The 13779-nt window shown below is 33.9% G+C and overlaps 1 protein-coding gene across 1 annotated transcript in view; it reads right to left on the bottom strand.

Annotated features, from left to right (window-relative positions):
• The window catches only part of FMN1 (formin 1), a 143882-nt gene that overhangs the window by 80933 nt on the left and 49170 nt on the right, over positions 1-13779 (bottom strand). Inside the window, exon 5 of the mRNA XM_082059382.1 lies at positions 10158-10308. Coding sequence (XP_081915508.1) covers positions 10158-10308 — 151 coding nt within the window. The remainder of the gene's footprint in view (positions 1-10157; positions 10309-13779) is intronic.

Below are 13779 nucleotides of genomic sequence, written 5' to 3' on the forward strand. Positions count from 1 at the left end.
TCATAGTGTTGATGAATGAATACCATTAAAAATATTAACCCATATGCAAAATTAAAATTAATAGCTAAGTTTCCCCTGAATTTATATTTCTAGTATCTGAACAATATTTAATCTATATATATCCAAATTTAATTTTAATAGTTGAGTGACACTAATATTTGGCTATTTAGTAATATTAAAAAATTTAAGTAATTGTTATCCCTTATCCCTGTAGTATTCTTATAGTTGCTCACATTACAGACAGTTACCTGACAAAATTTACACTAACTTATACAAATATTTCTTACCTATGTTTTATGGGATTTAGGAATATTTAACTGTGCAACTACTTAGTCATCCACCTATATGAAAGTCGATTTGCAGTTGAAAAATACAGGAAAATGATAAATCATAGTGACATTTTCACCTGAAAATGCCAAGTTACTTCTTATTGATAGAGTACTGAAATTGGACAATACATGAACAGGTTGGAATACATGCTGCCTTCAACAAAGATCTTACAGATATTTTATGTTCCTGTTGCAGGAACTCAGCATTTAATGAACTTCTGTTAAAGTTGCGTATTATCTGCCAAAATTGGAAAGAAAATCTATCCTGAGAGGTTTATTGAGCTTATAAGTAGAACGTGAGTGCTGGATATTAAGAAAGCAATACTATTTAAATGGCTTTTTGTTTTTTTTTTTTAAATGGAAAGTCTCTTTATCTTCTGAGTACACAAGCAGACAAGATTATTTGGCTACAAGCTAGCATAAATGAATATGTTATAAGCATCACATCCTGTTGATGGATTCTTTAGGGCAAATATAAGTAACTGCTCAGTTTATCACGGTCATTTCTGAAGCTTTACATGAATTTGCTGAACTCTGTAGCACATTAGCTTCTTACAGGGATAATTACAGGCTTGAGTAGTATGCAATTTGTATAGCATTCACTGACCTCCACATTGACCTTGTTCAGGGGCAAATTCATAGATTGTCATAAACCCCATTAGACATGCCTAGTTTGAGGCAAAACCTTTCCAGACTATAGCCATTGCAGGCAATATGACATTTGAAATAATTCTATTACAGTATTTTAAAGTGCTAATGTATTTTCCAGATAAGATCAAACTAGCTCACATTGCTAAGCAAGATTTCCTCCTTAAAAGATTGGTGAAAAAAAATTTTAAAGAAGACCCTTTATAATTTTAAAAGCTAAAACAGCGATTCCTGTTTTAAAATGGCCAACTAACTGTACGTTCACATGCATTTTAGACAAAGGTACACATGGTCACAATTACCAGGCATCAGACTAAACTCAAACTACCTGAAATAGCTTCAACCAACTGAAATCTGTAACTGAAGGCTAATATTTTATTCATTAGAGAGCAAAAATGGAGCAATAAGACAACAGAATAGCTTAAATTTGGCATAAAACTACTCTAAAGCCAAAGTTATAATGCTAAGAATTACTTAGGACTTTTGTCATAGATTTTTAGAACCAATGTGTAACTTGAAAGATTTTGCAACAAAAATATATAATCAGTAGTAAAACAGAGAACATATTTTCAGAGATAGTGTTTTTCTCCAAATTCTGGGGAGGTCAGTAACAGGGAATTAAATATTTGTGTGAATTCCAAATGGAAAGGAGACACAAAAAATCAGCACTTTTCCAGGTCATAAAAACCATAAGGCAAATAAAATGTAAGTTTGTAAAGACTGCATTGAACTATTTAGTCTATGCTTTTAAAAGAGAAATCACTGATCACCTCTCAGCATATTGGGACTCGCTCGTAGCTGGCAGTGACAGGTAAGCAGCTAATATCCAGCTGACGCCAGTGGCTGCTGCACTGCCAGCTGGCAGGCTTCGCCAGCTGCCTGCTGCTCCTCCAGACTGTGAATGGAACGTGGTAATGGATGCAGCATCTTCTGGCTCGGTGACAAAACTGTGACTGCTGGTGCTAATTCATTTAATTCACTGATCCATAACACTATTTGCTCTATGTGGTTTTCCCCAACTATTTTTTAATGTTATTAAGTTAGCTGATTTGCTGTACACAAGTGTTCCTACTACATCTTCCAAATATTTATCATCTAATTTAAAAGTGGAGACATAATGAAGCTTGAATACATCCATAAATTATTATGTCATTCCCATTAAAAGGTGTTTCTCTAAGGCAGCCAGAAATGTATTTCATTAAATACTATAAGACAGACTTCACTGTTTTGTCTAACTGTACTGTCTACATTCTGTCCAGGACACTTACTGGTGCTGAAATCTGAACAGATTCAGTTTACTTTAGTGATTAAAAGCTAAATCCTTCCTCCTGCTGGTGCATGGATTCTTTCCATAATATTTAAATTTATTGAGAGAAACCATAAGCTAAAAAGCTGTCCTGCATATCACAGTGTTTCCCTCCATTCCCACTCATTAATTTTTATGGTGAAGTCAACAGCCTGGACCCATACATAGTCTGCTGAAACCCCGTTCAAACAGGGGAAGAATATCCTGGACAAGATACAAGTAAGTACAGCCTTCCAGCCATTCTACATTAATACCCCAAGAATTACTGATCAAATTGCAGAAGCGTAAGACTAGACTTTATCTCTTCTATTCCTACTCAAAGGAGAGCCAAGTTTAACCGGTTTTTATTTAACATGGATGAACCGTAGCTTTTTATTTTAAAAAATATTTTAAAATATTTTAGGAGACATGTAATTCTATTTGTAATTCAACTGGATGAAAAAAGCCCCCTTTTTTAGCCTTTTGCCACAGGACAAGCAAATAGCAATTTCTCAGCATAAAACGGCAGGTAAGAAATGGGCTAGTAAAAAACTTATTTCAGTATCTTTATGCTTATCAAAACTGTAAAAACAGAACAAAGCCACAAAGTAGATATTTACCCATTATGGATACTTTCCCTATCCTACAAGACTGCTGAGCTTTGTGGCAAACAAAGAAATGCCACATGCACAAAAAATAAAAAGAAAGCGAGAGTGCCTCGGAAGAGCATGCACTAGTATTTTACTACTACTCAAGTTTGAACACTGTTTATTATCTAATGCAGACAGCTGAAGACAGTCATTGTGTTTCAACCCTGCAAAGCTTCCAACATTTTCTGCAATATCTGTCCTTTTTGCAGAAACACAAAATTCATTAATTGTAATTCCTCATTTTGTTAGATGGACAAAAAACTTGCTGACAGACATATCCCTTTCAGTTAAAAAAATGCAATTCACTCAAAATATTGACACTCTTCTTAAATGAGAACACATGTTAATAATTATGTGAAGTCTGTTAGAGATAATAGACAACAGAAAAGCCATTATCTTTAATGTCCTCCCGCGTCTTTGAAATGATAATCATTGCACTAAAGGGCCAAAAATGATTGATGGACTTTCATTTGGAGCATACACCTGACACAAATTACTTGACATTTACTCTTTTTTTTTTCCTGTAAGATGAAGACAGAGTGACATCACAAACATCCAACTATCCTGTTTCTTGAAAAAGTATAGAAAATACTTGAGTTTTTGAGGACAAGTTATTAACGAGTGCTCAAATATATTGGAAAAATCAGTGCAACTTTGAAATATGTGTAAATCCAGCAATCGAGCTACAGAATGCGTATGGAATAAATCACAGCAAAGGAATGTTGTTTTGTAAATTACCTCTTTTTCAGGCTTACACGGTATCATAGCTTAATACATAATGGATCGTGGTTTTTATTTCATTCCAAAATAAATGTCCTAATTCTGCTTTTCTTCTATTTGGTACTACAAGAACAGATTTTGGTTCTGCAAATTTAAGACGAAATGGAGAGCCTATGGCTTGAAAACAATTACATCTGCCTATCAGCTTAAAAATTTGCATGGATGTGTACGGCCAAGAAATGTTAAGAATGAACGAAAACAAAATTGTTTGCATGTAAAACTTCAGTCCTTCATCTGGCATGAAAACAGCTATAGAAGACTTGATTTTCAGAGTTTGGGAAAGATGTTAGATCCTTCAAATTATATTCAAATCTATTGCAAGATGAGTTATTTCAAAACTAACTGATGAGGTTGGGGTTGCTTTTTTTTGTTTGTTTGTTTTTGGTTTGCATTGAGTTTTTTTAGTTGGGTTTAGGTTTGTTTTTCTGTTTATTGTTGATTTTTTTCTTCAGAAAAATAGGTTAGAGTTTTTATATGCTAATTATTTTCTGTTTTCATAACAGCTATGGACCTTAATAGTACTGTACTGAATTTACTTACAGTTGAACACTTTTGTGACCTAAAACTTTCTAGTTAAGTCCATCTACAATTTCACAAATATAACTTTTTTTTTTTTTTAAATAAACTATACATTCCCAGACAAATGCTTTAGTGTGAGTGTTGGTGCAGAAATCATATGTTGAGAATGCTACAACTGATACCTTAAAAACAGAATTTTAAAATAGGAGTCACAAACAAAAGGCATTTAAACTCTAAATGTCCAATAGAATCAATATGGAAATTTAAGTTATGTACTAAGATATCCTGGATACAGCCCTTTTTCTTCTTGATTTCCAGGACGCTGTAACTTCTAAGCAATTTTTAAAATGGAATGAACTATGCACATTTGAAAAAAGCTTAACTAAAAATCACACCACCTTACATGGCATAAATACTTTCAGATCTAATGCATGTTGCCAAGCTGCATCATAACAGTAACTCACGTATTTATATTAAGGCAACTGAACCAGCCAAAAAAACAGAGAGAAATTTGTGTGATTCATATTCAGGTGCTAATGAACTTCTTAATTTTCCTCTCACAACTTCGCTTGCTGCAAATTCAACCACTTCAAAACTATCCTAGGAAATAAATCCCACTCCTCCTATACACTATTTATCCACCTCTGGGAAAGGCAGGATGCAAGCAATAGTCTCTTTTCAATTTCATAGATATCACATCCAAAACCTCACTGCATTGTATTACCTTGTATAAGATCATGATGCTTAGTCCTACACTTCAAAAGCATTCTTATGAGAAAATAATTACATTTATTAATTCTTAAATATATTGCACACTATTTTGCTCTCATATTGGGGCATAGCTAATATATTAATCTAGATAGTAAATTCTTGCCATTCAGAAAAGGCAAATTCTACTCCCAAGACATAACGCCTAAAATCCAAGAATACTTATTTTTAACATTTTTTATCATGACCTACTTTGCTTTACAAGATTTCACATACGCAGAGCAGATAAAGTGTTTCCTGAAATATTTGAGAGGATGTTGAGTTTGAAAAAAAAAAAAAAGAAGAGGTTCTTCCAAAGCAGCTAAATTTTCCAAAGGAGTGCATGATCGAAGAAGCATGAGGAGCCACATACTTTTCAGAGCTTCTAAGCCCAAATAAGCATTACCATAACAAATTTCAAGAATATATAAGAGTACTAGAAAGGTACATCTGACTTTAATTTGAACTATATTATTTTTACATTGTATTACTATCAAGTAATACAAAATAATATCAAAATAAGTAATATCAAAATAAGTTAATATATGCCTAAACATAAATACAATCACCCTCTATACAGTCCTTTAAGAAGTTATATTACCATTGCTGAGGAAAGGTTCTTAACTTCCCTTCCTTTTTTTTCCCCACATACTTGTTAGAATACACTATTTTTTAATAACCAGAGCTCAGGATGATAGCCTCTAGTAACTAGTGTAAGCCATTTTCTGGCAGGCACAAAAGCAAAGAGTTTGGAAATCATGAAAGCACTTCCACTCTGGAAAAAAAGGATAGCCAGCTGTTTCCATCCATAGTCCTACACACAATGGTCAGAAAGTGGACTTTATGCCTTTTTATTGAGTTACAGAATCATGATGTTGGAATGACACTCAAAATGTCATCCAAAACATTTCTGCACTAAAAGACCTTATCAACTATATGTGTATCATTCTAAACAATTTTCTTAAAGATCTCCCAATACAGAAACACACTTTCCCTATCCAAAATTGTTCTGCATTCCTTTGTTACCCTCACTTTTAGAAAGCTTTTCATAATTTTTCTTTGTAGCAGCTGCATGCTCTTGATGGCACGTACTGTGTGTCCCAACCAACCTTCTCTCTTCTAGACTAAACAATCAAAATGATTCAATTATTTTCTCAGACATTACTTTTACACTTTTCATCATTGTCACTCCTTTTTAATCTTTATGGTTAGTAAATATTTTTAATGAAGGGCTGTAGCGCCTAAATCTAGATGCAGTTCTTCACTGAGATATGGCTGAGCTGATAGTCTTGCAAGCAATACTTCTATTGATCTATCAGTTTTGTTTTCCCTTTTTAGTAGTACCACCATTTGACAATTCATGTTCCTTCCATGAGCCATTATAATCCTAAGATCCTTTCTGCTAAACTATTACCTAGTCAGTTAGCCAGTTGTACCCCATCTTGGTTTTAGGTAGCCGAATATTCTTATCTGTATTAATGTTGCGGTTAACTGTATTAGCATTGTGTTTATCCCTGTCTTTCAGACTGTATCTTTGATATGTGACAGCTTTCTAATCGGTTTACTCCAGTACATTTGAAGCCTTTTGCAACTAGGTGGTGGCTGCAGAGTTAATATTCCATTATCAAGGCCATAAGTGAAAATATCGAGGTAACTAGACCCAGCATAGATGCCCACAGAATCCTCAATGTATTCTCCTATTTTGACACTGACTATATGTATGAGTATAAATATATTCCATATAATGAATATTTATTTTATAAATTATATATTGTATTGTAAGTACATTTTGAGTAAAAAGATATATATGAATATAAATACATACTCAGAAGGTTCTCTTCTGAGCACAACCTGTCCAATGATACTGGAAAACAGACCATCTGTACCATTTATGTAAGACAAGATTTAGATATTTCTGGCTGAAAATGATAGATGTCTATCTGCTGTAAGCAACAAAAGCACAGCATACAGTGAGTACTTTAATGCGTGTTGCCATAAGGTGTCTACTTTGTGGGCAGATGTGTAAGAATTTCTATAGGCTTGATGTGATGTCTTCCACAGAAGCATTCATTTCAAAGACTAGGCATGCAGATTGTTCTGACAGGTTTCACAAAAACAATAATTCTGAGAATAAATTTAATAATATTATTTTATTTGGAACTGCAAGTGAAATGTAAATAGATGGTAAAGAAGTCATAATTCCACAGACCACTGATTGTTAAAGTCTCCTTAGTTTTATAAAGAAGAATGAGAAACCATTCCTCTCTAATCTTACTTCCAGTCTCAAAAAGAACATGACTTTGTGGCACTGATGTAATTCTCATTCAAGGAGAGAAGTATTAAGTAATCACATTTTAATAAGGAATCCTGCATCACCTATTAGTCTGCCATTTCTCTAAATACCAGGCAGGCCAAACTTAGTGTGTATAAGATGGTATGAAATAAGACGAAGTTTGTGCAGAGGAGAAGCAATTTAATGCAGCGAGTAAGTCAGCACTAACGGGTATTATTAAATAAAATAGCTTAGCTATTCCAAACATAACTACTCCTCCAGATTCTATCACTGTACCTATATCTTGATCTGGAAGGCTTTTTTTATAGAACACGAGAAAGGAGTTTACAAAGACATACAACATGACAGAGCATCAGCTAAGAATTATAATATATGGTGAACCTCATAAGATTCGTATGTCTCTCTGAATGTCTGTGGAAAGCACCTTTAACCAGATCGTACCACTCCATACACTGTGACACTTGTAGCATTCTTAAGACCAGACAAGCACAAATTTCTGTACTGAAGAAAAAGATTGCTGTTACAACCCTAGTAAATAGATATAACCATTAGAAAAAGGGCAAGAAAAGCTGAGCTGAAAAAAAGCACAAGCAAGCATAAATGAAGCCAGCTGAACTGACAGTTTTATATTAACCTACAGAAGCTTTCCGTTACTACCTACTAGTAAATAATAAACCCTTCTGTAACTAAATAAAATGCTTATGTACTACTGTATCACTTGCAGCCCATCAAGATTGATCCATTGGAGCAAGCCTGCAGACAACTGGGCTTTCAGAGAGACAAAGAAAAACACAGGACTATCTAAGGGGATCGACTGTCTGTAAAAATATTCAGCTGTCATTTCACAGAGGAAGGTGCAAAGACAGGATATAGAAAAATATAGAATAAGAAAGTGCTTCTATCCTCAATTAAAATCAAACTTCATTTGAATTCTAAAAGCTGACTTATTTTTAATTTTTAAATTGACCAAATGAGGGAAAGTTTAATACTGTTGATGATGAGTTCTTGAAATTTTGACAGAAAGCCCTACAATTTCCATGCTTTGTAACACCATGATCATAATCCCATGAGTTTTACCAAATCAAGGACATAGTAACAGATATAACACTTAAATTATCTCTTAGAGAATTTATTTCTGAATTTTCACACAGTACTTTAAAGGAAATTTTTTCATTTCATTAATTTCAGTAACTATATCCATCATCTTAAAACAATAAGTTCACATTTGTTAACAACACAGAATAACTCAAACAGTGACATAAATAAAGAAGATATCTTTGTAAGAAAACACACTGGTTTCTGATAAGAAATAGTACTTATTACTATACCAGTATTTCCTATATTATATAGAGTGACTATTATCCAATATGATTTTGGGTGAAGAGAGATGATTTTAAAAATGTGCTGCTATAGGAAATAAGTTAGTTTACAAAGCAGCACAGAAAAATAATAATAATGCAATTTCATCTTTCAGAATATAGGCCTAATTGTCTACTCACTTTGCTGTCATACAACTGGAGAAATATATATATTCACTTAATTGCCAAGAATTTGAAATACAAAGCTATTTGTGCACTTATTTTATCTATTAAAGTTACATAGGTTACATTCTTCTTCAAAGTTCTCTAGAAACCTGTGCTTCTTATTAAATAGCTGTTTCTGAAAGAGGTAAACTAATGTAATGCAAAAATAAATTTTACGAAGAGGGCATCAGAAATGTGAACTATCAGGATTTACAGATCCAGATCAGTACTACATGCTATATGCAGTTGAAGTATTTGTCAAGTAAAATATGTCAAAATATTTTTCACAGAGATGTTCATGTCCAATTTCAATCTAACTGTAATAATTAATAATTTCTTTAGGGCATATTTACAAATACCAGCATGTTCCCATCCTGGCTTAATTTTTCACTTTATACATCACAGGAGTTTGAACTTCATAAATTCTATAACATTATTTACACTTCTGATTAACTATTGTGCTATGATGTAATACAGGAAGTTTATGATCAAAGATGTTTTGAAAGATCTGATTGCACTGATATGTATAAATGTATGTGTATTTGCCATTATATGTATTATAAAATCAAAAAAGGTAGATCACGTAGCTCACATACAAAGTGCCCTCTTGTGGTTCCAAGCAGGTAAACTCAAACAGATTTACGACATAGTATAGATTTAAATGGGTTTCAAATATATAACCATATTGTTTTAGCAAAACAGTATCAATTATTATTCAGCCTAGAATTTTTCCTGCAGCAAATACTACTAATGCTGTCTCTTTTTTTCTCCTGTCCATGCATAGTAAGTGCCAAGTACAAGTTCTCTGTAATGGGTCATGTCTGAGGCAGACAACATCCGCACTTTGGTAATGACACAGCTACTGCCTGAACCATGGCCATTAAAGACATGATTGTCCTTTCCCTTTCCGACACAGCTCATTAGCTACACCAGAAAAAAAGGGGTTTTGGCATTCCTTATTTGATCTAACGGTCCTATTTTGCTTTATACATCATTTTTCCAATAATATTAATCTCAATGGAACAGGGGTTTGCTAGAGTAGCATAACAGCAGACTTAAATTATAAATCAGTCCATGGACAGACATCACCTGAAATACTGGTACTTTTACATACATATTAGAACTTTCATTCAGTTTTCCTGTACAATAGTTTTTCTCCCTCACTGGGATGTGGAACTTTCATTTTCAAAGGCAAGAAATCTTACAAGGTAAATAATAACCTTGTATTCTCAAGCAAAGTTGAATCAGCAAACCACCTATTTTGCTCTAAAATGAGATTCAGAAACCCATCTATTATTCAACAATGAGTAAAAAGGGAGTTTTCTTAAAATGTAAAACTCAACAGTGACCCCCAAAAAGCAAACACAAAGAAACAATAAATACCTTTTTAGCCTTGTTTTTTTTTTCATAAGTCTCTGACAATGGTTTTCTTTTTTCCTGAGTGGTGTCTTTGGAGAATAAATATTCAAACTCAGTAGTATCAAGTATATCAGGTTCTTCTAGTGATTCCCATAACATTGGCATAGCAGTTTTTCTATAAAGGGAAAGGTAATAATAAAATTTCCAGTAAACATTTATGAAAAACCATAATCGATCTAACTATTACAGATGAAAATCTGTGATAGATGTCAAAGAAACATGTACTACTGCTATACATTTTTGGCACAACAGCCAAATATTACAAACTGTAGTTTGTTCAAATACATCTTTAGAGATTTCTGCCATTTCAACGAGCATTATGAGCATTTCAACATCAGCTTTTCTGTGAAATTCCCAGTAATCCATTTAGAGCTATAAATATAAACAATATGAACGGACAGTGAACAAACTTTATTCAATGACATTTTAAGAGCATTTGTGGTCATTTGAACAGGACTGGATTGACTTCATGTTAGCTGCAGATGTCATATGCTCATATTTATCCTTGTTGTAGTTTTGAGGAACTAGGGTAATTATTTGGCCTGTATTTTGGGACACTAACCATTGTTCTGCTCCATTCAACCACCTGTAAATTTGAAATGTGGATTGTCCTTCCTTTTTTTTTTTTTTTTTTTTTTTTAAATTTTGGTGTGTTTTTGTTGTTTGTAGGTTTGGTTTTTTGTTTTGTTTTGTGGTTTTTTTGTTGTTGTTTCCTTTCAAGACCAGATTAAGATTTGGAACACTTTGGAACTTGTTTATCCAATCCTCTAGTTTTATTTGGATTTGGGGAAAATACTTTGTAGTGCCACAATCATGGACTTGCATTTTGCATGAGATTTGTTTCAAAATTTCAGTGCTTCAGGAAAATATGTGGGACAAAACTTCTGTGTGCTCCTCGTGTCTGTCAGTAGAAGGTGGGCTCATTCTTCCAGCAGGTGTCACTAAAAGGCAGTGAAATTATTTGCAATAAAAAAGTGATGAAAACCCCTATAAAACACAAATAGCTGAGGTCACTAAACATACTTTCATTAGATGTAATATGCAACAAAATGCAATACCTACCAATTTAAGGGGAATAAGTTTTTTTTTTTTTTAATTTAGGGGTTTTTCTACTTAACTTTACATTTACTGTCATGAATGTTTAAGGAACTCTAATTCTTCCATGAGCATCTGCTGATGAAGCATATTCTGTGCTACAGGACATGCTTACAGCTCCACAGCATCCCTCTCTCTGATATTTGCTGTAGTGTCAACCACAGTGAAGAATGAAGGATTCTTTCTGGCTCTGTAACAAGAATGTTGAAGTCTTGGATAGCTGCTGATCTGACGAGCAGACCCTTGAAGAAGTTTCCAGTTCTAGTGCAGACCATGAAAATGCTGGACCATTACATCTGGTGACCAGCAGTTCACTAAAAAGCTATGACTTGGACATTGCATTCAGCAAAAGCTTGAAGAACCAGCAATATTTCAGAACAAACATTTTTATTTCAGTGCAGCAACAGGAAGGATTAAAGCAAGGTTTATTTATGGACCAACTATTTATTCAGTATGAAACAATTTTTCTCTAGTAATTTTGAGAAAGTAAAACCAAATGCTCAAACTGCCTGCTTCAAAATATTTCAATGCCTCTAATTCTGAATCATTGAAATAATACAACTGATATTTCATTAATTGTTTGTTCCTCTCAAATATTTTCTATAAAACATTAACACCTTACAATGCTTTATTATAATAGAATGATGAGTCTGTCTCATCAAAATAAATTCAGACAAAAAGCTGTAAACTAAAAACTCATATTTAAATACATTTAAATTCGGATATTTAACAGTGTTTAAATATAATCCTAAAAATAACTGAAAATAAGAGATTAAGTACAACCATAAATAATTTGTCATACTTAAATAATTTATAGTTACTTATTATAAGAATTTAACAAGTAATCTATAACAAATTAACAAGTAATCTATAATAAATCACCTGTAATATAATAATTCATAATATAGAATAATATAGAATAACATATAGTTACAGGATATTATAAGTCATATGTGATAAAATAAGGTAATTTATTACAATGTTCAAAATAAGCTTAGCATCTTTGCAATTGCATTTATGCTAAAATAATTTTGAACACAGGTAATAATGATTTGAATTTTAAGACCTGAAGAATCATGTCATTTCATTACTAAAATGACACAGGACCTGAATCTTATTTCATGATTCTAGCAACTTCTTGTTAAGCTAGTCTGTGTCACTTAAGCATCCCCGGAAAAGCACTTTTCCAGACAACCCTCTTAATGGAGCTCTATGTTACATTAAACACTACTTGAAGCAAAGCTAGAATCAGCCAAAATCCAATAGGGCAGCTGAGCAGCACTGAAACCACATACCAGTGTGGCAGTAAGGTATGCATGCTGGTCCAGACAGTGTAAATGGGAACACTTCTCCTGCCAGCTGAATACATGGATAGCATAAACAGAAGTTGTGAGATCATTTCAAAAACAATGTCCAAAAATTGTTTATTTATGTCTGTTCAACAAAAGATCCCTTATAAACAAATCAATACAAGTTTCACAGTAACTTTAGATTTGCTACAATGGTATATACTATCAGACTACTTTCATTGAATCACAGAATGGTTTGGGTCAGAAGGGACCTCTAAAGATAATCTACTTACTTCTGCCTCCCACCACAGGCAAGGACATCTTACACTAGATCAGGTTGCTCAAAATCCCATCCAACCTGACCTTGAAGACCTCCAATGATGAGGCATCCACAACTTCTCTGTGCAACTGTTTCAGTGTCTCAAACTTGTAAAAAATTTCTTCCTTATATGCAGTCAAAATCTACCCTCTTTCAGTTTAAAATCATTGTCCCTTTTCCTGTCACTACAGACCTCAGTAAAACGTCTGCCTCCATTTTTGTCATAAGCCCCTTTTATATATTGAAAGGTCGCAATATGTTCCCCCTCGAGCCTCATTTTCTCCAGGTTGAACAACATAACTCTTTCAGGCAATCCTCACAGGAGATGTGTAAGCCCTCTGATCATTTTCATGGGCTCCTCTGGTCCTGCTCCAACAGGTTCATGTCTTTCCTGTACTGAGGGCTCCAGAGCTGGATGCAGGACTCCACGTGGAGCCTCACCAGAGCGGAGTAGAGGGGCAGAATCACCTCCTTCAACCTGCTGGCCACACTTCTTTTAATGCAGCCCAGGACATGATTGGCTTTCTGGGTTTCAAGCTCACTTTGTCAGCTCATGTCCAATTCTTCGTTCATCAGTTCTTCTCTGCAGGGCTGCTCTCAATCCACTCATCCCCTAGTCTGTATTGATATTGGGAATTGCCCCAGCTCAGGTACAGGACCTTATAGTTGGTCTTGAGGTTTGCACAAGTCCATTCTTCAAGCCTGTCAAGATCTGTCTGGATGGCATCCCTTCCCTGAAGCATATCTAGAGTTTTATCCTAGCACAAAATCAAAATAAGATTGGTCGTTTTTTTTTTTTACTTTTTATATGTATTTTTTAAACTATAGAGAACTCTATCAGTATTGAGACTCCTCCATAATGGATGCTTCATGCTACAGGTTC

The sequence above is a fragment of the Streptopelia decaocto genome (genome assembly GCF_964273445.1).
Source record: "Streptopelia decaocto genome assembly, chromosome: 7".
Classification (NCBI taxonomy): domain Eukaryota; kingdom Metazoa; phylum Chordata; class Aves; order Columbiformes; family Columbidae; genus Streptopelia; species Streptopelia decaocto.